At 41.6% G+C, this 23442-nt stretch overlaps 1 protein-coding gene across 1 annotated transcript in view; it reads right to left on the minus strand.

Moving 5' to 3' along the window:
• The window catches only part of RABGAP1L (RAB GTPase activating protein 1 like), a 196453-nt gene that overhangs the window by 62562 nt on the left and 110449 nt on the right, over positions 1-23442 (minus strand). Inside the window, exons 14-17 of the mRNA XM_056867417.1 lie at positions 17466-17540; positions 15869-15994; positions 14414-14557; positions 8272-8313 (exon numbers count right to left, since the gene is read on the minus strand). Of these exons, the coding sequence (XP_056723395.1) occupies positions 8272-8313; positions 14414-14557; positions 15869-15994; positions 17466-17540 (387 nt within the window). The remainder of the gene's footprint in view (positions 1-8271; positions 8314-14413; positions 14558-15868; positions 15995-17465; positions 17541-23442) is intronic.

Below are 23442 nucleotides of genomic sequence, written 5' to 3' on the forward strand. Positions count from 1 at the left end.
CCCAGCCCATAGTTCAGTTTTTAACTTGGCAAGCCAAATTATTTATCCTAAAACATGGGCCCAGTTGAAATCTGATGGTGTTAAATGAGATCCGATCCATCTCCCAATACACAAGGTATCCCAAAATCCTTCTCCTAAACTCCCTTACTTAGATATGGTAGTGGCTGTTCTACTGGCAGCAGGAGGAAGGTATGTTTCCTGCACTCCCTGCTCTTCCTCCTAAGACCACTCTATGGCAGAAATGCAGGCTGCCTCAGTAGTCCTGAGAAAGACCCTGCTTCACCAGAATATAGCAGACATCTGGTGTGTGTGTGTGTGGGGGGGGAGAGTTCTCCAGCTAGGATTCTAATCAAAATTTAACCTGAGGAATTATACCTTTGTATTCATTGCGAAAATTACAAATTGCCAAGGAATTATGAACTTCAGCAAAATTGCTACGAAAAATAAACCCTGCATATCATAGCTGAATTATATAAAATGAAGTGAGGCTGATTTAAAAATACTGTGTACTCCTCTGACTGCCCTATTTCAAAAAGGAACTGGAAAAGGTACAGAAAAGAGAGAGTAAAGTGTTCAAGGGTTGGCGCAAGCACCCTATGAGGGGAGGAGGGAGATCAAGGAAGAGCAATATCTCAGTGGCAGAAGGTCCAAGATTCAGTTCTGAGCATCTCATCTCCAACTAAAAAGATCAGGCAGCAAATGATGCAAAAGACCTTGGCTTAGGACCTTGGAGAGTTGCTGCCTGTCAGAATACACTATACTGGGTTAGATGCATCAAACAGACTGACTCTTTATAAGGCAGCCTCATGTAAAACTAAATACTACTTTTAAATGTAAATAAACACAAAGGAAACAAGGAAATGACAGGTTCCACCCACAGGTATTCACCACCACACTTGGCTTTTCTGAATTTGTCTACACACCTTTTTTTTTTAGAAGCGTAATTTGCAGACAGTGAAATGTGCCTTTTTTAAACCTAGCATAAGTCAGATTGACAACACCTGTGGGTAAACATATTCTTCAATGTTTTCAGCACATAAAAAAGAGGAGGTCCATATAGAACCAGCAACACTTCAACTTCCTCTGAAAATGACTGCATGAAATAAGGCATAGATGATACCTATCATGACTCCTAGGTTTATGGTGAGCTATGAATCCACAGAATAAAAGGAACTGAAATGTTCTAGAGACCTAGGCACACGTTCTGATCCTATTAGAAACAGGGAGTTGGGTTTATTTATTTATTTATTTATTTATTTATTTGGCCTCTCTTGACTTTTGCTAAATGGTCAAATGATCTGATGTCATTTTGGCAGTCTATTAAGTAAAGAAAGCCTAGATTACTTGTGATGCTAAGAATTAGATGCACTAAAAGAGTTTAAGCAATAAGTCTGGATCACTCAAACCAGTATTTTTTTGCCTGTCGCTGAACAGCTCCATATTTACCACCATACTAAGCAATGCAAATCAAGTCCAGACAGCAATGTGATGCATTTGTTGTAATGGATAAGAACACCTTTACACCATTTAATGCACAGATAGCAAGTTATTTTCTTGCTTCTAGCCATATAAGTACTTGGTTTGTGTAACTGTTGATTACCAACACTAAAGAAGCTGTAATCTTAGCTTCAAGATACCAAGTTTTAAGTAGTTGGAATGCATTTGCAATTAGCATTAGTCTGCCAGCTTACGAAAGCATGCCGTTTGAAAGAAGAAAAATCAGAGGGCTTAGAAAATCCTTCTAAAAGCAGATCCAGCTGTGACACCACTGGCCAACAGAGGAGTGTCTGTGTAAGACACTGAAGGGAATCTAATCTGGTCCCTCCTTGCCCAATGCCCATAAGGAAAGCAGCCAGAGTCATTACTTCCTCAATGTACTGTGTAGAACAGGGGAAATCCTGATGCAACCACCATATGCAATGGAACCCTTGCAGACAGCTGGAATGGGAAAGAGGATGGCAGAATTACCATGCATTAATCTGAAGAAAACAAGATCTCACCGCAAGAAGCCGAGGCACAAACAGGCGATGCCCCATCCCCAGAAGTTCCAGAACTCGACAGGCATACTCATTCACAAGCTTGCTTCTCTCATCATGTATATCTTGGGACTTTCTGATGGGTGGTGCGAGCTTGGGAGCCGGGGCTGGGCAAGGCACCCCTTCTTCCATCAGCAAAAAACAGCAAATATCCAGAGTGAGAAACACTGTTCTCTGAAGCCACAAATTCGTACCGTGGTACTATGGGAGCCAGCTTTAAGTCTCATATGCACTCACTGTCTACAGCAGGAGCTGTCAAGGCAGGGTCTCAAAAGAAGGAAAACCTCTTTGCTAAGAAGCATGGGAAAAGCTGGTTCCAACGGCATCCCAGAGTAGACCAAAAATGCAAGGCAAAAAAAGACATGGGTCTAAAAATGCCTGAAAATGGGGGAATAGGGAGAAAACGATGCAGTGCAAAAAAAGGCTAGGATGGCCCAGCTTGCCTGTGCACATATATGAGAGCAGACTGGAGCAGCCGTAACAGCAATAAAGCCAGGCCAGTTGTAAAGCTGCAAAGAGAAAAAGGATGAGCTCATTGCAATCCCTGATTCGTGACAAGCGTGGCTGGGCTGCTGCTGCCGCCTCTCGCTGTGAATCAGTAATGAAGGGTAGGAAAGGAAGGAGGGGGAAGGGAGAGGCGGAGGTAGGTGAATGAGCATGCAGAGGCTGTCTCAGGGGAGAATGCTGTAATAAGAAGCCAATAGTGAGCTCTTGGATAGATGAGCTCCCCCTCTCATTCCACCTTCCATCTCCATTAGTCTGATAGTTGCCCAAATGCACAAACGCACAGGGACATGGAAGCACAGCCTCAGTGCTTTCGTGCCCGGAGGACATTGTGCTGACGGCCATGCAAAATACTGGCCTCAATTCATTTCTGCTTTCAAATAATGATTTCAATCCTTTCTAAGGCAGCACACAGAAGTGGGGGGGGGGAGACCCAGGCAATCCCACCCAGTTACTGCATGGATGCAAGACAGATGGAAGAAGAAAAGCGGCAGAGTGCTGATGAAGCACAATAAGCTGAAACGGCACAGCCTGTATTTCTACTCTCTGTGCAGCATGGATGGCAATCTCTAAGGTGGGGAGCTTCGAAGCTGTTGAATGTGGAAAGATCTGCAGAGACTGAAGAAAACTGCTCTAAATATATCAAATAAGCATGTGGGGAGATAATACTGACTGGGAGGTGCCATGAAGGACATTAGTGAGGTCCTCAGAGTGGAAGGACTGCTGAATTTAAGAGATATTTTTCTTTGCATGTAAGTCATTTCACATCCCTCTCCCCCCACCCCACCCACGAAAATCTTAATAGAAGCAGCTGACGATCATTCTGGAGGCAACACAATGGGCGCTTCTTTTTATTTGCTTGTTTCTAATCCTTTAGCATTCATACCTGCCATGTTTTTAATTAAACATGAAGTGCCGGTAGTATGCACATAAGCTGTATTTTACCCACCCATATTGCCATATGACTATTTTAAATGTGCCTGGGAGCAGAGATCATGTGCTCCTGCCCCCTGGACAGAGTCTTCCTGATTTGCTTATATTCGCTATCATTTGAATGTGTGCGTGCATGCATAGCTGCTAGCTGCAAATGTGCAGCAGACAATGCCTCTCCCAAACTCCCCTGACTAAGTCCTAGTTTTTACTCAGGTGGAAAACCTGTATCTGGCCTGTACCACTGTTGACTGCTTGGGAGTTCTGTACAAAACCCGCCTGCCCTTAGAAAACTAGCATGCCAAAGAGAAGGTTATGTAAGGTTCAAAGTCAAATTTATTGTATAAGGCCATAGGCCATTACAATCTAAAGCAATATAACAGCAGATCTAAAACAATTTAATAGCAAATTAACATATACAATATCATTAAGACGAATACAAAGGTTAAAAAACTGAAGCACGCCCATTCGGCTCTATCCAGTTTTTCTACCTTTTGTGAATTGCTTCGCCCTGCTTTTCTTGGTCTCTAGTCCATGCAGTGCCATTTTTTGAAAAATATAAGGATCTATATCAGATAACAAATTGATTAGTCGGTCAGCATCAGATGATAACTGTAATACAGAAAGAATATTTGCCAAAATCTTGTTCTGAGGCTCAGTGTATAAAGGACAGGAGAAGATTATGTAAAAATCGTCCCTGACCTATTAGCTTTCTGAGTGCTGGTAATTTTTTGCAAGATGCCCTCATGTACAGCAGTACACCCGGACACAAGTTTACCACCCCACCAATGTATTTCCTGGTGCCCATTTGCTTCTCCCACCCCCAAAAAGAGCTGGTTTTCCTCAATCACGCTGGAGCAGGAGATGGTTCAGAGGACCCCTGGAGGCATCACCTTTAAGTCTGCAAAAAGCACACATTTGGAAACAGCTGTCACATCACACAAGGATGCTTGGCTTGGAACCTCCCAACCTTCAGTAATTGCTCCCTCATGGCAAGTATTTTGTAGTGGCACCCACTACCCTCTCCCAGAAATTCAAAAGTATCCACGGGATTAATGTTAGGGACCCCTGTCCTAATTAAGGTTATGTTTCTGGGTCCCATCGAGCAGACATACACTGAGAGCTTCCAGTGGAAACTTGGATTCTCAGGTGCACGGGAGTTGATTCAGATTGGGAATTTGGCATGTGGGGAGAGGAGGCATAACCTTTCTATGTGCACCTTTTGTCAACCTGAAACGACCTCCAAGCACCTGCAAATCTAAGTTTCAACTAGGAACTCCGAGCATACGTTTGCTTGAAAGGACCGGGGTAGACCCAAAAATAGTGGATCATGTAGTTAGGCCCTGAGCCTGTGCACAAATCACCACGCTGCTTAAAAAACAAACAAACCCAAAGTGATTTAGCATGAGAGCTGCTATAATAGAAACATGCAAGAAACCTACAGTGAGCAACAACCTGTTAAAGTAGCTTAACCACTTTGAGTGGATTCAGGAAGTTATTGTGTTTGTCAATTTGTTTATGGAAAATATATGTTTGTAAAATTTATAAACCAGAGAAAACTTCTATTCCACAGTGAACTCAGCAGACATTTCCCCCCAGTGAATTTGGCACATTAAATTAGGTTGCAGCCACACCTCTTAAAAGAAAAGGATGTTGTACATTTGCTGTCTGAACTGTGAATAGGTATAGTTTTTCCTAAAGTGACTCCAGGTGGGAGTCAGGGACTTGATAGAGAAGAACTTCAGCGTCCCTTAATAGCTGTAGATATTTCCTGAATGGGCAATTCCACTGCAGGAGTGGGGTTTGTGTTCAGTCCTTGGGAGATGAATACATCCAAAACAGCAGTTTACTTACAGTTTTGAATCTGGAGGCAAGCAGAGCTGCGAAATGGCTAAAGGCAAAGCTGCTTGAGGTGTAGGATTTCTGAAAATCTAATATGGGGTCACAAATCTGCAGCCCTTGTAGGGGTGCCTCTCTGCCTGCATTGGTGCTTTACTTATGTATTTGTAAATAAAGCAAATATCACAAAGATGACACAAATCTAGTCTTCTCTCTTGTAAAAGGAAGAAACCAGTGGCACTGCCTCTGGTACTTCTAACTGTTCAGGAAATCAGGGAGCACATAATGATAAAGTTAAATACCCTTTTAAGTACGTGGGTAATTATATTGGTCTCTTGATTCCTGAGTCACTTGTCCTTTAGAAAATCTAAGCATGGGAGAAATGTAGCAAAAGAAGTCTTCTTGGCAATTGTTTAGGTCTCATGGGCTTTTCCCCATGTTCCATGGAACACTTGTTGTTAGCCATGTATAACTTAGGAAGCACCTCCTCTCATATTCCAGACCTGTTACAGTTGGACTTTTGGCCTGGTTTTGGCATGGAAACTAATTTGGTTGATTTAGACGAGGTCAGGGAGGAGTGCAACTCTGTTAAAGTTCCAAGACCTCACAGCCATTTTCAGTACCATCAAACACTTCTACCCTGCTTTTCTTCCATGGAGCTCAGAGTGATATCAATGCCTCTCTCTAGGGGTGTGCATTCGGTAAACCCGAAATGGAAAAAAGCCCCTGCTTTCAAATCACTGCTGCTTGCAGGGTCTAATCTCCACATAGAGGTTGCAGTTTGCAAGCAGTGGCAATCTAAAAGCCCCAGTGGAGCAGAACTGAATGCTGGGCTCCGTAAAGCCCACCATTTAGCTCTGCCCCACGTATTTTTCAGGTTTGGGTTTAATAAACCCCCCAAAAATCAAATTTTTCAGATAGCCAAATTCATTATATAGCCAAATTCATTTTTGGATTTTTTGAAAATTTCCAGGTTTATTAAACCCAAACCCAAAAAATACCAGGGAGAAAGATGCACAGCCCTAGTTCTCCCTTCCTAAATTCATGCTCACATAAACCCCAGTGCAGTACGTTAGGATGAGAGAGAATGGCTGAACTCTTTTCCCACCCCGACTCAAGTAGGGGAGGGGCCATGGCTCAGTGGTAGAGCCTCTGCTTGGCATGCAGAAGGTCCCAAGTTCAATCCCCAGCATCTCCAGTTAAAGGGACTAGGAAGTAGGTGACGTGAAAGACCTCTCCCTGAGACCCTGGAGAGCCGCTGCCGATCTGAGTAGACAATACTTACTTTGATGGACCAAGGGTCTGATTCAGTATAAGGCAGTTTCATGTGTTCATGTGTCATCCTTGCTATATGTTCCATAGGTCATCAAAACCATGGCGACCCGGCTTCTTAATTATAGGTAGAGGCCATCATGGAGCTATTTATCTCTCTACTGCCCAAATCACCTCCCTCTCCCGGGAGCAGACTAGGGCTTCAGCAGCCATGTCCCTTGAGGCTGTCTGGAAACATACTTGGTCCATAAGCCTTAATGACCCCAATTTAGTAGGTCCCACACACCATGAATACTCAACCATCACTCTTAGTTTAGATCAGTATTTGCTTTCATATTGCAATCAACACCCTTGAACACCACACACAAAAATTATTTTTCCCTAACATTAAAAAATGGCCAGGATTTTATCACAAATGCTTTGTACGTGCATGGTCCTAAGCCTCACCCTTCCTCCCATCCCCATCACACACATACCTGCTCAAAACACCAAAGAAAAATTTTCTGCCCAAAAGGAAAGAAATATCAGCTTACAAAACAGGTTGCTTTTGATAAGGTAATGAACTCTCCACAGCCAACCCCCCCTTTTTTCCTGGTTCTATATTCAAAGGTGAGCATCTCCAGAGCGCTTTCCCGTCACTTTCCTTACAAGTTCCTGGTTGGAAAGCTATGCACCTAGCCAAACTAATAAACTGAGTGCTTATACAGGGTATGGAAAGTAACACTGACCAAGGCTAATGGAAGGTTTCACCCCCAATTATCACTTGGGGAACACATCTGGAGACTTCTGTAAACACTTTGTTTTCTGAATAACAATGTACCAAACTTACAAGCTTTTAAAAAAAGATACATGTGCCCTCTCTAAGGGATGGTTCCAGCAATCTGTTATTGACAGTGTGGATCTTCCCTGCTTTCCCCCTCCTCCTAACAGCAACTTTCAGCTAAGTCTGGGACATACATGAATAGCAGTCACTGAGAGGGAAAGAAAGGACTAAAATCACTCTTCCTGCCTCTTCCATTGGAAGAGCTGCCTCTTTCGCTAGTGGAACTCTGCTAATGGAAGAGGGAGGAGTGAATCAGAGAGCAAGAGGAATATTGAGAGTTGGGTGTGAAATAACTGCAATCCATCTTGAGCTCCCAGGAGAGACGAGAAGAAATTTCAAATGAATATAAATGCACTTAACATACATACCTTCTGTGAGATAGGTTGTGCCAGAGGGAGGGAACACTGCTGTAAGTTCTCACAATGTATCTGAACTTTTGATACTAACTCCAACCACCTGACATCATAGAGCTTTAGAGAAGGCCAGAGTATCCACTGAATTACACATGCATTTACCTCGAAAAACCCTTTCACATTAGGCAATGTTTTAACAAATACAGTTTCCCACAATCATGCTATAACACCTGCTGTCTTCTAAGTCAAGAGATATTTGATTTCTATTATTCAGGTTATTATTCTATTATTCTGCAAACTTTGTGGGCAGGCTTATAAATAGCCTTTTGTCTGGTCAGCTGTGGCAAATAAGAACTAATAAGAACTACTTCTAGGTGACCATGTCAGGAAGCTTTTGTGTTGGAAAGCAGCAGGTTTTTACCCCTTTTAGGTTATTAATGAACTACAAGTGAACAACAGACACATGTAAAGTTTTTGTGGGTTAGTAATGTTTCTGGGTAAATAAACTGCTTACCTTTAAGAGAGCCAGTGCTACATTAAAAATTACATTCAAACCCTTTAAAAAGAGAGAGAGAATACTATTATTAGTATCAATGTTGCTTATAAAATATTTAAGCTAGTAACGTAAATATTTATAAGTATAAATATGTAAAGAAAAATAAATATAAAATGTAGACATTACACCAGCACCACCCCAATTGATTAAAAACAATCTCTGTGCACATAAAATGACTACAAATGCTCAAACTTGTACATGGGGAAAATGACTACAAATTCTCAAACTTGTACATGGGGAAAAGACTAAAACTTTTCCTCTTCATGTCCAAATTTTATGTGGAGGAAACAGGGGAGGCGCCTCTTATGGGCAAGGTGCACAGTACCCTACCCAAGAAGAGTGGATCTCCAATAACACATACATGTATTAATTTTTAGGGGCTATGAGGCTTCTGTAGAACTTATGAGAACTTCCTTGCACTCTCCCTGTTGTACTAGACATTCATGCCTGAGTGTACCAGTCTGCCTGATTACACGTGACAGCCGTCTCAGTCAGGGAGTGATCAGCACATTAACCTCAAAGATTCCATTATATATGCTGAGGGCAAACCATATATGATGGTGGCCACAGGGCCAACCCATGGCCACTGACACCATCTTAGAGGAGAGGTTACTCTCTCTGCTGACAAGCTGCAGAGAGCCAGAGGGGGCCAATTCCACAGGCACTACCACCATCCAAAGATCTGGGATCCCTTGGGTGGCTGTCAGGATGGACAGTTGTGGCCACCTGTGCTGCAAGGGGAAGTCTTCCTGCTCAACATTCACTGCTAGCTGAGCTTATCAGAAGAGGCAGTCATTGCAGAAAGGGAGAAGGCAGCCCCAGACCTGCAGAAACACTCCTAGGCCTGTCTCTGTTTTGATTATATTTCAGGCAATTGTCCCTTCTCCTTAATCAGGACATTCTACAGTCAACTCTGTGATCTAAGAGTGGTTTAGAATTGGTAACTTAACAGATAAGCTACCAGTGGAAGTTAACAAAATTTTATCCAGGTTGTTAGGTGTAAAGTGAAGGGAATTAATTAATTTTGAACTGATTGTGTTGATGTCACTTCAACACAAATTGTAGAAAATGATTTTATGCACAATGGAGTGTGCCAGCTGAGCTCACCAGAAGAGGCACTAGCAGCCACTTCAAGAGAAGGATGTCCCATATATAATCAAGGTCTATTCTGATTATATGTCAAGAAAAAAACAGCGGTATTTTAAGCACCATTGTGCACTAATTGTTTTCTTTGTGACAGGTAATCCTGTTGGACATCTCAAGCTCACGTATTTAAGCTGCTATAACTACTTTATTTTGCAGTGCTTTTTTCTGTGTGAGTGGGGGGGAGCCCCAGTCATTTGGTCCAAACATAAAATTGTCATTTATAGTTAAATAAATGGAGTGCCCTTTTTTGCTAATATGCAGCCAAACACTTCTATCACCTCATCTCCTTGAAGTAAGTGTAATATTTCATGCAATGTGCTCTCTGCAAACTGAATTAACATCTGTATTTTAGGTCATAACCTTTAATCATAAAAAAGTCCTCCAAATATTAGCTTTCACAGAATCAAAAGAGCAACCATTCAGAAATAAAGCACAACTTTCTAATAATATTTATAGGCCAAGACATACAGTACTACTTCTATAAGGGGCCAAAAGATGAGGGAATCAGTAAATAGCAGGTGGCACTTCTCCCAGTTCTATTTATTTGCTACAATCTATTTATTTGCATAAGCACACAAGGACATTATATTTCTGCCAATCATAAACATTGTAAGCAAACTGCATTTCATCCACTAGATGTCAGAATTGTAGCAATAATTAAAGTCAAATACCCATTTACAGATCCACAAGACAACAGTAACCACTTTATGAAATGCTACGTGTAAACAAGTCTTATTTATAAGATAGTAAACAATATAACATCAGATGGGGTGATGGGGGCATGCATACACACCCCACTGAGCTTGCACTCCTCCACTTCCTCTCTCTTGCACATGTAGATTCCCTCCTCCATGTCTTCGGTTTTCACTTACCAGAGTTTGCTCTAACAACCAAACTGGTAAACTATGGTTATAACCTCACCTCCAAATCATGAATTGAAAACAGAGTTTGAAGTGCATTTGTAAACTGTAGTTTGGAAGCAAAGTTTGACAATTCAGATACGGTAAACTACTGTTGGCGAAAAACCAGGAAATGAAGTAAGGAAACCATGTGCACAGGGAGAAGAGAAAGTGTGAAAAACAAAGCAACACTATTGAGAATAAAGGCACTCAAATACACAGATACCTATTAACTTATCCTGTACCCAAGAGTGTTTGTGACACTTTACAGACTTTCATAAGCAAACAATAGACAGTGGAATTGTACAATCTCAAATTCTGTAAAACCGTACAAACTGAAATCAACAGCAGGAAAGACAACAAAGGGAGGGAAGAGAAAGAGACAGGAAGATAAGAAGAAATGAATGTGAGCAAATATAGTTACACAAACCTAATTCTTATCTCTCTCTGTATTTAAGAAACTAAGCCAAAGGAATCATGGAAAAGATGAGTCTTAGGGAAGGTAAAATGCAATTATTAAATACTATTCGGGAAAACAGGTACATGTGTCAATTGTCAAATTGAAGTTAACCACTCAGAACAGCAGTGGTTCAATGCTGTTAAATGAAAATTGTACAAAGATCAGACTAGGAATGTGAAAAAGAAACAGTTACATAATATACAAAGGGAAAAATCAATAGTTTGCCTGTAGAAAGCTTTGTTCTCCCAAACTGATTCTGGTTCATATATGATCAAAGGAACTCTGAGATACAACAGCAAAACTTATAATATTAATTTGTATACTGACTCTAGGGACATGAAAAACAAGTATGTACAGCTAACAACACATAAGTACGTGGTTTTTGGTCTCAAAACAAACAGTAAATTTGGTAAATTCAGCCATAAAAAATGTTCAAGTTCAAAAAAATTGAGACAGCTTGGAACAACTGTTAACGTTTGGAACAATTGTTAAAGACGAGGAACTGAAAGACCCGGGTCCAGGTCCCTCACTCCATCATGGAAGCTTGCTGGGAAACCCCTGAGCCAGTCTGTCTCCCTGAGTCTAATCTATCTCATTGGGCTGTTGTCATAAGGATAAAACTTGTGCAGTTTTTAGCTGGTGTCTATTAGGACTATCCTGTGACTATAAAGATCATTTGTATATGAATTTTATTCTTTCTGTATTTAATGTTTCCTTTATGTACCTACTGGTCGTGGACTGTACTAATAAAGACCAAAGGATAAAACTGAAGAGAGGAGAATAATGTTAAGGGTATATATATCTTATTATATTTGTATTACATGAGAGTTCTCACATTCTTAGATTTGCCAATTACAAAAAGGAAATCTTAACAAATTGGGTGGCGGCGGGGGGGGGGGGAGATAAGTAATTATTCATATAACAGTAAATAAGAATTCATGTAAAACACTGCGTCTCCTTTTGAAGCTGATCAGGAAACCCAAAAATTGAAACCAGACTCTTAGGCTATTCATATAAATAAGGTTATATATAGTCTATTTGCTTATTTTGTTACACTTTTTAGACTGACATCTGCTTCCCCCTCACCCCTGTTTGTGTGTTGGTTTTTTTAACATCCAGTATGATGAAAAGTTCTGGTTGACTTGAAAGCTCACATACTGTTTTAGTTGGTCCTCCTAATAAAGGGTATTACATGGATTGTGTTCTTGGTTTTGCATTTTGCAACTGAAAACAACTTCTTTCTTCTTTGAAAATGCAACTAAAAACAGTAAAACTAAGACAGGCACTAAATCAAAGAACATACTCCTAAAAATGTCACGTGTGAAGTGGTCTGAGAAGACTACTTTTGGTAAGCTTATGTGTGGAAGAGTTCTACATAAGCAGAAATACCTCGATTAGATGAATAGATTAATAAATTAACAGAGTATACAGCTATGGAAAAATTGACATCGTTTATACATAATAGATCAATCTCACAATTTTGAGAAAAACTGAAATTTTAAAAATTATAGAGCTAGAAATTTGGAATAGAACTGAATTAAACTGAGAGAAGGAGAAAGGTTTAGGTTAAATATGTTTAATAAGCAAGTTACAAATGTCTGCTTTGCTATTTTGACTAATTCTGGAATACCTGGAACGATCTTATATGCCAATAAAGGTTTTTGAATTGAATTGAAGTTACAAATGTATTAACAGATATGGAAGAATATGTGGAGAACAAAAAGAAATGTAATTCAAATAAGTTGGCAATCGAATGGTAATTTTGAATGGCACGTTTCAAGTGTTATATTGTGTATATGATTTAATGTGTTTATGTTTGTTTGTGGTGTCTTGTTAAAATAAAATTTTAAAAAAGAGTTCTACATGAGTGAGGACACGCACGGGTAGAGGTCTCCACTCTATAGCTGACCAATAGTGATCACTGATCTGCATGATTCATCATAATGATCATCATAAGCATATGCAGGTTAAGGTGTAGGAAGGCATGGGGACGCTTCTGGGAGATTTCTGATGCATTGTGCAAGTCAATTACATCAGTAACTTACGTTACTGAAGTGCAGGATGCCCCAAAAGTCTCAATGCATATATCCTGAGGTCAGATGGCCATTCTAGCTTCAATTTTGCAGCTTGGGACACTAATTTTAGAACATTACCATTCTGTTCATCTCTATAAGTGATCAGCATTATCACAGGAATACCCACTAAAGAACGATGCTTACCAAATTTTCAAAAGGTATTTACAGCATATGGGGGTCATGCATTTACTTTTCAATGTACTTGGTAAGTAGATCAAAGTCACAGAACCAAGCAGAATTCAGTACTGAGGCCTCCACTTTAAACATCTTACGTTTAAACATGGCTACAGTCACCAGTGAGCTTACATTTTCAGCATAAAAGCATGTAGCATCCTAAGTGTGGCAGTATCCTCTCATACAAAAGAAGCATATGCTTCATCAATGCTTTTTAAAAATCCATCATCTCAGGATTCTTAATATAAAATGCTATTCCCCAATGTGTCATATTTTCTAAATCAATTTATGAATCTGCATTCTTACATATAACCTTGTAAGTACCTATCGGTACGCAGTATTTTAAAAGCAGCAGATGGTACTGCATATGGGCTGAAAAATTGTAGACATCTACCCAACTAAATTGTCAAGATAAAGACCTGCAAGTAAGCCATTCAAAATACCCAGACAGGAGATAAACTTTGAATACACGTAAAAGTCAATCAGTACCGATCACAATTATAGAAGTGAAAGCTGCTGCATAGAAGTTACATATGCAGTTCTGACAAAGCAGAATAAATAGGAAAAATCAGATAACCAGCACTGCTGTAGCATTAAAATCATCATCCACCCACTTTCATTTTAATTCTCCAACTACCATCCTATGCGGTAGTTTAGGGCTGAGAGAGTATAACTAGTCCAAGGTCACCCAATGAGCTTCCATAGCAGAGTAGGGATTTGAACCTAGGTCTGCCAGATCCTAGTGCATCATATTAACCCATACACCATGCTGGCACACAAGCAGGAGCTTGGGAAGCTCCAGGGCAAACAGGAATAATCAAGATAACCAATAGATGAAACTGCAATTCTCAACTAAAATTTATTTGAGATACTATGAATGCAATCTTAAGCAGTTACATCTAAGTCCATTCAAGTCAATGGACTGCACTGCCAAATTATCTTTTCGGTGAGCAAAAGAGTATGAAGCAAACTAATTTAAAGTCTAGTATTTCACCTTATTAAAACATCAACTGTTACCTACTATCTGTCGAATAAGTTTTATAGTGGTGAGATGACATCTAGTCACTGTATGGGATCCTACAAATCATTCCTAATATAAGCAACAATTTGGAAAGGGTTTACACATATATATGTCTTATATCTAAATAAATATCTTTCAAAGAAAATCAGGGAGATGGCAGAGATACCCATGTTATTTTTAGACAACAGAACAATGCGTAGGAGCATTCCTATCTAACAGGGGAAGTGGTCTTTCTTCCTGTCCAACAGAGTAAAAACAAGCCAAAGAAAAGCAGCACAATTCATGCAAAGCTAGACTTTTCTGAGAGAAGATGGTTTTATCTTACCTCACAGAGGAGTAAATCAATTATGTGGAAGACCATGCAGAGGGGGAACTTGGCGGTGAAAAGGGTGAGAAACCACTGCGATGCATACATATGAGCTTCCAAGTTCAGCTCCAAGAAATGGCTATACAGATCAGGCAGCTGCTCCTAAAGGAGAGGTGCAACGGGGTGGGGTGGGGGGACGTCAATAAAACTTCTGTCCTCTGATGTGTTTAAAAAGTATTTCTATCTAGGGAAGCCTGTAAACATAGTAACACATTGATAAAATGACATCACACCTCAGAAATATTTAGGTGTTGTTACCAATGGCCCTCTTGAATACCACCCCCTCATACACACTCCTTACATGGTTTGTGACTTCTCAACAGCACACGAGCCTTTCCAACATCTTCAGGAAGGCTAATCCACAAAGTAGGACAAAACTGCTCTTGATTTGGTTAGTGGCCAACCTAACAATCCCTCCTACAGGAAGGAATGATCAGTAGGTGTTGGTTTGAGGAGATAAGTGATTCTATGATTCTCTAGGATATTGTTTGATTGCTGTAATTGTTGCAGGTATGAATCTTTGATGAGATTTCTGGGCAACAGAATGCTTGAAGTATTCTCCTGAGTACTGAACGATTGTTAGGATGGGTGTAGGCAGTGTAACTAATGGTCTGCTTAGGGTGCTGATTGAATCATCTTAAGGTGAGACAATGGAGATTAGTCAGCCCCACTGTCCAGCCAGGCACTCCCTGGACCATGGCAAAATGCACAGCAGCCAATTCCTTCCTGCCTCTGACAAGCACACAAAATGGCTCCCACCCTTCCCTGAGAGGCAACAATTTTCTGTGGAGCAGTGCCTTTCTCTTAAGTCTGTCTCAAGCCCCTATGCCTATAATGGCATCCCGTACATGGAGGAGTCACAAGGTGGGGCTTTTGCCCAGCAGGGCTTCTGAGAGACTGCGCAGAATAAAAAACATGCTGTTATCAGAGCTTCTGACTGAAATGTTGAAGAGGTACTATCAGAGTTATATATAACCTCACTCCTTGACATTTTGTGGTTGGATGTGCTTCCTGTGGTAACCATTTTGGACTGGTTCCATCTCTTGTGGCAGCCATTTTGTGACTGTGACCACTGCCCTTTTTCAGACTTCCAGCAGTACCCGCAGGCTCAAAAAGGTTGGGGACCCCTGATTTACACCAACACAAACCAAATAACCTTAAAGGTGTACACTTTCTTCTTTAGAGAGGAAAAAAACAAAGTATTTTGGTTAAAAATTTAAGTAGATTTTGTATCACTTAATGAAACAAATGGGATGATACCAACACAGTCACCAACTGATGTTTTTACAAGCACATTCAATAAATACATTAGACAGCTATGCATATTAAGAGAGCGACAAAAGGTGAGATTCCACAATGCACATGCATGCACATTTTTATAATGTAATGATAAATTCTTGACCCTGGTCCTACCTGCATAAGCTTCTCCAGCTGGTAAAATTTGCATCGAAGATCTTCTAAGTTGTTTTTGTATAGATCCCGCAGGCCATAGTCATACATGATCTTCACCAATACACAAAACGCTTGTTCTTCAGGCATCTGCAGGGAGACCATTAATTAACTTAGTGGGGTCCCCACCCAAGGTTTATGTCTTAGCCCTAGAATTCCTTGTGTATGACAGAATATATGCAGTAGGAATGTAATAATAACCATAGTCAAATACTGTACTTGGATTCCCCATGTATGCCAATTTTTCTTGCAAAGCACGTTCTGCTACCACAGTCCATACAGACCAGGCACCCATCATTTCATTTATAATATAGTTCTGTTGTTTGTGCTGAATGCAATTCAGCTGGCTTGCTGATAAAGATCATATGTTTTCCACTCTCCCATGAAGACTCAAACAGGAATTCTAATGCTGTCTTTGTGATCTAGAAACATTCTAGTTAAAAACCAGAGCCCAAAGAACAGTAATAACAAACCTCTCTTCTACATATTAGGACAATGTTATCTGGAGTTCTGGACTTGGGAGGAGTTCTAATAAGGAGTACAAGCCCCCAAGCCACTTTCCACATCTGTGCTCAACACCTGCACGCAATGATTCTGGGAGTACCAAGGACCTGTTCTACGCACACAATGCGCCACAAAAGCTTTAGTTATGAGACATGAACAGATATGGCTTGTTGCCATGCTCACAAATGTGGCTCTGTCCTCCATCATTGCAAAGAGTTCAGTTAGAATACCGTTTTTAAAAAAAAACAACACTCTGGCTCCATGGTTTCAGGGAGTAAACAAACTATGACCCACCCAGGCAGCTGCATTCATACATCATGGCCCTGATGAGGGCCAAAACAGGTCTTCCCTCAGGGCAAACATATACCAAGGGGTATTAAAATTATGGGGGGGGGGGAAACCAGAACAGCTAGAGCAAAATCGTTTAGCAGTAAATCATTTAACATCATGTTAACAAAAGATCCACCACGCTTTAACTTCTTAAATAAGATATTATTTCAGTATTCAATTCCAGATGACCTTTTAGGGCTATCAGCAGCTTATTCCCAACTTAAAGACTGGGTCTACAAATTCGATGCCCTGATGGACAAAAGCCACATTCTGAAATTGGGAACTGCTCCTTGGGTTAACCTTTTCAAAACTGACCATCTTAGACCTTCTTATTTAACCAATATACCAAATCCAAAGCTTAGAGCAGCCTTTCAAACAATATACACAATTCTGAGAAAGCCTTTTGAGTAATTAAACTCTTGGCCTAAACAATATTTCGTTCCTTCCAAAAGAGAAAACATTTTATTGGAGTATTTGTAAAAGTTCTTCAACATTTCCAGTTTTTTCCATGGGAGAAGAGGGCGGATCTTATGTTCCCAGTTTTTTTCTGGCCTCTTACATCTTTACCTCCAACTAAAAGACTATCCTGATGGGAGCTGCACACTTAAATGGGAGAAGGTTGCTCCAAACAGCGAAAGGAAGAATGCAAGCTATATTTATCTTCACATGAGGGATCAAGAGAACAGTGTGGTTCACTTCGATTGAAGATTCATTTTGTGATACTCACATGAAGCAGAAGAACAGCAACAAGAAAGGAATGACCCTGACAGTAACCATTTTCTTCATCATATACTGAATATGCCTGGAATTAAAAAAAAAGATAAATTTGGTTAGATTAGTGAACAATTAAATTAAAGCCCATGCAGATGCAGTAAGACTAGGATTAGGGAGACCTGGGTTCAGATGTCTGCTCAACCATGAAGCTTATTGAGCAACACCTGAGCCAGTCACACAGCTTAGCCTACTTCACAGGGCTATTGTGAGGATAAAACAGAAGACCGCAGAACAAGGCCTGCGGGGAGGAAAGGCAGGATAAAAAGGTGAAAGAAAGAGACAAACTACATGGTCATAATTCAGATGGCTCTATGAATTTTCAACAAGAGCCCCGTGGTGCAGAGTGGTATGCTGCAGTACTGAAGTCCAAGCTCTGCTCACGACCTGAGTTCGATCCCAACGGAAGTTGGTTTCAGGTAGCCGGCTCAAGGTTGACTCAGCCTTCCATCCTTCCAAGGTCGGTCAAATGAGTATCCAGCTTGTTGGGGGTAAAGGGAAGATGACTGGAGAAGGCACTGGCAAACCACCCCGCAAACAAAGTCTGCCTAGTAAACGTCGGGATGAGACGTCACCTCATGGGTCAGGAATGACCCGGTGATGCACAGGGGACCTTTACCTTTTACCTATGAATCTTCAGACTTGCCTTTGTTTAACTGCATCTGCCTAAAGTATAAGTAGACTGCGTTTGAAACTCAGAAGAGCAGTTGTGAAACTTAAAAAGGATTTCAAGAGGCATTCGTCATACAGCGTGGGGGTCTGCTATTCAAAGGAAAGTCAAGAGTTTGTTTAGATGCACCTCAAGGGCTCTCTGCATTGTGGCACTTGTCTGCAGTTACTTGGATCCAGTCACAACTTCGGGCCTAGTACGGGAAGGTGGATGATAAACATCCCAATAACTGACAGATGAACCAACAGGCACCCACAACAGCCGTACGTATTAAGAGACTGACCAGGAATTCAGCTTTTTTTTGGAACACACCAAAAGCCAGCAAAGCCACTATGACTAGAGCCTATACGAGACTAGAAAAACTGGACAGATGTATGGTGGGTAACAATGGCAATATCAAAACACCCCCACCATTCTGAAAATTTAACAAGAGCCTTCAGCTTAAAAGCTCTCCCACACAAGCACTATTTTTGTAGCACCAGTGATATTAACAAGTCCTGCCTGACAATACATCTACACGAACTTCTTAATCCAAGCAAATGATAGAACCAATTATGGAAGCATCATGCATTTTACCACACATACACTAAATGTTCTTCATCAACCAAAGCCTTCCTCTCAACTGTATATCTAATTCCCAAGTCTGACACCTGCCTGCAGATGCTTAAATTCGCAGATAGGGGGCAGACTGACCTCCAACAGGTTTTTCTTCAGAAAAATCTGAAACTGTAAAAAAATGTGGGGTTTAAATCTCACCAAAACTAAAGGGATAAAAAAACAAAAGCTGCCAGCATCCCTCCCCCACCCCACCCCAGAGGCAGCTGTTCCAGGACACTGACTGGGAGGACAGCGCATCAGCCAACATGTCGTTGGCTTATGGCAATGGATCACACCCCTATGCCATGCCAACGCCTTGTCGTTGTAACCAAATAAAAGTTGTAGCCATTTCCATCCAGCTAGTGTCGTCAGTATCTTACTGCATGCCCGGGTTATCTTAGGGTTTTGGGGTGGTGCTCCTGGGTCAGGGTCGGTTGGGCGGTAGATGTTTGACAGCTCTGAGCACACCCCCAAAATTGACACTGGATCTGCAATAAGCGAATTCTCCATGTTTATCTCCATCAAAGTTGCCATTTAATATTACAAAGCTAAGCTTGTCAATCAATTGGCCGGGAATGGGTAGGATAAAAATTGAATTAAATAAATAAACAAATAAATTGTTTGGGGTTTTTTTCCCTGCTTTAAATACCTATTGTTGTTAGACTATTTCTATTCCTGCCTCTACTTGGATATAATTTTGACATCTAGGTGGAGCATTATTTTTCCAAAGGTGCTTCTGAGATGTTACCAGTAGACAAAGACCAAAATGACTGCTTTGAGGAATGTTGGACTAATAAAGAATTCCTAAACTGTACGAAGATTCTTCCAGTTGAATTGGGTTGCCCATAAACTTAAATTGTGTTTGAATCAAATAATATATATTTCATCTAACAGCAGCAGAACAAAGATATGCGTTTTGAGAGGCTCTCAGCAATTCTCCCTTTCTTACATGACAATATGCAATATTTGTTCATAATTTTGCACAGACTATCACTTCTTGCACTGTTAACTGCTCCATACTGATGACAAGCATTGAAAATATCAGTATGGAACTGAAAAGAGAGGGGGCACATGCTCACTCTTTACTCATCTCCTTTCTTATCTGGTTGCTTAAAATTATTACATTCAAATATCATGTGGCATATGTAATCAAAACCATCTGGCTAGCCCAATGCAATCTCTCAGAAGAAAAGCTATTTATAACCTTCCCTACCGGCTGAGTAAAAAACTTGATCTAAAATGACAGTTAACTCTTTGGTTGCCAACAAAACCTCAGCACTTGCCCCCTTTTTTCTGCCTCACTAAACCCAAATGAATCTCCTTGGCAGAGACCCTACATCTCCTTTTGCCTCCAAAGTGATAGTCAAGTCAAGGAGCGGCCTTCAAAAGAACGCACAGTAATAGCCACTTGGGGTGAGATTTTTGTTCGTAAAAGCAAAACCAAGATATGAACAAGATGGGCTCCCCCTTTGCTCCCCTAGAGAAGAAGCCTCCTGTCAAGCAGGGAGAAAGACAACTGAAATGCTGAACGGGATGACAAACTTCTATAGATGGTCCTGTGCAACAACCAAGGCGGTCAGAAGCTGCCCTTGCAACAGTCTCCCTCTGTTTGGAAGGAAGAAGAGTTGGTTTTTACATGCCGACTTTCTCTACCACTTAAGGGAGAATCAAACTGGCTTGCAATCACCTTCCCTTCCCCTCCTCACAACAGACACCCTGTGAGGTAGGCAGGACTGAGAGAATGTGACTAGCCCAAGGTCGCCCAGCTGGCTTCATATGAAGGAGAGTGGAAACAAATTCAGTTCACCAGATAAGCTTCCGCCGCTCATGTGGAGGAGTGGGGAATCAAACCCAGTTCTCCAGATCAGAGACCACTGCTCCAAACCACTGCTCTTAACCACTACACTACATTGGCTCTCTTGAGCTACAGCCCAAGCGCACTGTCTTTCAGCGGCTGCACCCACACTTCGGAACAGCCTGCCAGATATGGTATGGAAAGCTCCTATGCTCTCTTCCTTCTGTAAGAGGTGCAAAGGAGGATTACTTCTACGTGCCTTTCACAGAAATAACTAATGAATGTCCCTGGCAGCTGGTAGTGACAATGTTGCAGTTTTAACTTGATGTATTTTAATTTGCCCGTTTTGTTGTGCATGCTTATATTTTGCAAGCCGCATCCCAGGCACTGTAGAAAGGCAGGAAATAAATATATTTTAAATACATAAATAAATATTTGCTAAGTGATGAATGTCATCTTCTATACTGCACTTTTTCGACAGAATCAGTAGGATTAATTTTATATACGTGGCGTCCTCCCTTCACAAACTTGCAAGGCTCAATGATACATACATATGCCTCTCCCTTTTTATTATCCAAGGAAATATAGAGGTTTGTAAGCTAGCTTTTCTTTTATTTGTAGAAGAGTACGGGGGGGGGGGTGGAGTGGAAAGTAGCTGACAACCAACTTAGCAATGAGCAGTCCAAAGATGTCCAAGGAAGCTTGGCTTTCTGTGTGCTCCCTTGTCCATTTCCTGCCCATTGACCACTCATACAGCAGCTAGACATCCTTGATGTGATGACACTTTGCAAAGAGACGTGCACCATAAGGGCAGCTGGGATACCAGTCAGGGAGTCCATTTACCAGGAGAAAAGGAGACAAAGCCACAGACAAACTTGGACTTTCAAAGCAAACTCGGATTCATTTCTGTGATCTGCCACACTAACCAATGTTTGGTGAACAAACTGTGGTTTAAACTACCCATGGTTCACACCATGATGCCTGAATGCAATCTGAGGACTAAGGCCATTCACTATGAAATATCCTCTTAGGAACTAGCATAGCTCCAAAATAGCAATTTTAATTGCCAAATTAAAATGCTTTGGTGAATCTTATACCTTGGCGGGGAGTGGGGGGAGGGAGGTGATGCAACAATGGAAGAGAAGAAAAGTGAAACACAGAAAAGCTGCTCAGGGAAAATAAAGGATTTTTGTCATCTTGTTTACCACAGCAGTCCCCAATGCCCCACTGAAAAGCTGCTCCCAGTGCCAAGGACTTTTAGGAATTATATGGGATGCAGTCAGTGGCGGGGGTGGGGGTGGGGAGAGGAAGCTGCAGCCACAATGGGAAATTGGCAGGAATCCTATTTTTACTTTTATGCAAGTTCCTCCGTAGTTTGTTCCACTTACAGTTCTTTCGGATCCAGCCTTCAGTTACACCTGGAGAAGTCTACATTTGCCCCTACTTATGCAACAAAGTTCATGAACTCTCTTTTAAAATGCTTTTTTTTACTTGTTTTTATGTTGTTCTTCCAATCTTTTAATTCATGAACTCTCATTGCAATGAGACCCAAAAGGGGTCGCCATAAGTCGGCACTTTACACACACACACACATACTGCAATGCATTAACAATAGTCCTTGCTGCAAATCCAGCAAGTGCCTCACGGATAACATATTTGGACTTCCACATTAATGTTTACAATAAAAAAGAGGCCTGAGAAGGACGAAGAGAAGAACATCCCAAAACTGCTTCTGATTTTCACCAACTACGGGTGATTCATGCAAACCGACTGGCCTTTTCAGTTACACAAGGTTGCAAATTCACTAGAGCAACTTAACGCCAAGCTGCAAGAGAACTGCTACTTTAGACTATACTTGCTTCCAAAACTACTGCAAAGGACATCTTCACAGCACACGATATTCTATCCCAGGGGTGGGGAACCTTTTTCCTGCCAAGGGCTATTTGCATATTTATAACATCATTGGGGGCCATTGATCTCCCCGCGGGGGGGGGGGGGCTAGGGTTGCCAAGTTCCTCTTCGCCATGAGTGGGAGGTTTTTTGGGTGGCGCCTGAGGAGGACGGGGTTTGGGGAGGGACTTCAGTGCCATAGAGTCCAATTGCCAAAGTGGCCATTTTATCCAGGGGAACTGATCTCTATTGGCTGGAGATCTCCAGCTAGCACCTGGAGATTAGAAACAAAGAGGATAACCTATGGTGGAACTAGTGGAGACTGTTGGAGAAGGCAGCACGTGGCTCAATAGTAAAACTAAAGTAAACCCAATTTGGGTTTACTTTAGTTTTACTATTGAGCCACGTGCTGCCTTCTCCAACAGTACCTGGAGATTGGCAACCCTAGTTCCTTACTGTTTTCTCTCTACATATCAAGACAAATGGAAAGGTATTTGGAGGGTGGCTTGTGGGCAGTTCAAAGGTGGAATAGGACTGCACGCCCCTCCACCCGAGGGTGCCGGAGAAGCCACCAGAGGGAGGGAGGGAGGGAGGGAGGGAGGGAGAGAGAGAGAGAGAAAGAAATGGAGCAAGGGAGAAAAAGAAAGAAAAGTAGGGAAAGAAAAGGACGGAGGGAGACAGAAAGAGGCTGGGAGGGGGCAGCTGTCAGCGGGGCAGGACGCCGAGCCTCCGCGGGAAGGGAAGGGCCTCCCGGTGCCCCGTGCGCTTTGGGCTGTTCTGTGCGCGCGTGCCCCCCCCCCACCTCTCTGCTGAGGGGGGAGGAGGCGGGGGGCCGTGTGTGTGTTTGGAAAAAGCGGGAAGGCTTTTCTGTCTCTGGCCGTTGATGCACGGGAGGTTTTGCCTTGGATTTGCCGCTCTCCAGATGCACATTTTCCCCATCCGGATTCTCAAAACTCTGCATGGGGACTTATTGATGAGTTT

The sequence above is a fragment of the Euleptes europaea genome, chromosome 2, assembly GCF_029931775.1.
Source record: "Euleptes europaea isolate rEulEur1 chromosome 2, rEulEur1.hap1, whole genome shotgun sequence".
Taxonomy (NCBI): Eukaryota; Metazoa; Chordata; class Lepidosauria; order Squamata; family Sphaerodactylidae; genus Euleptes; species Euleptes europaea.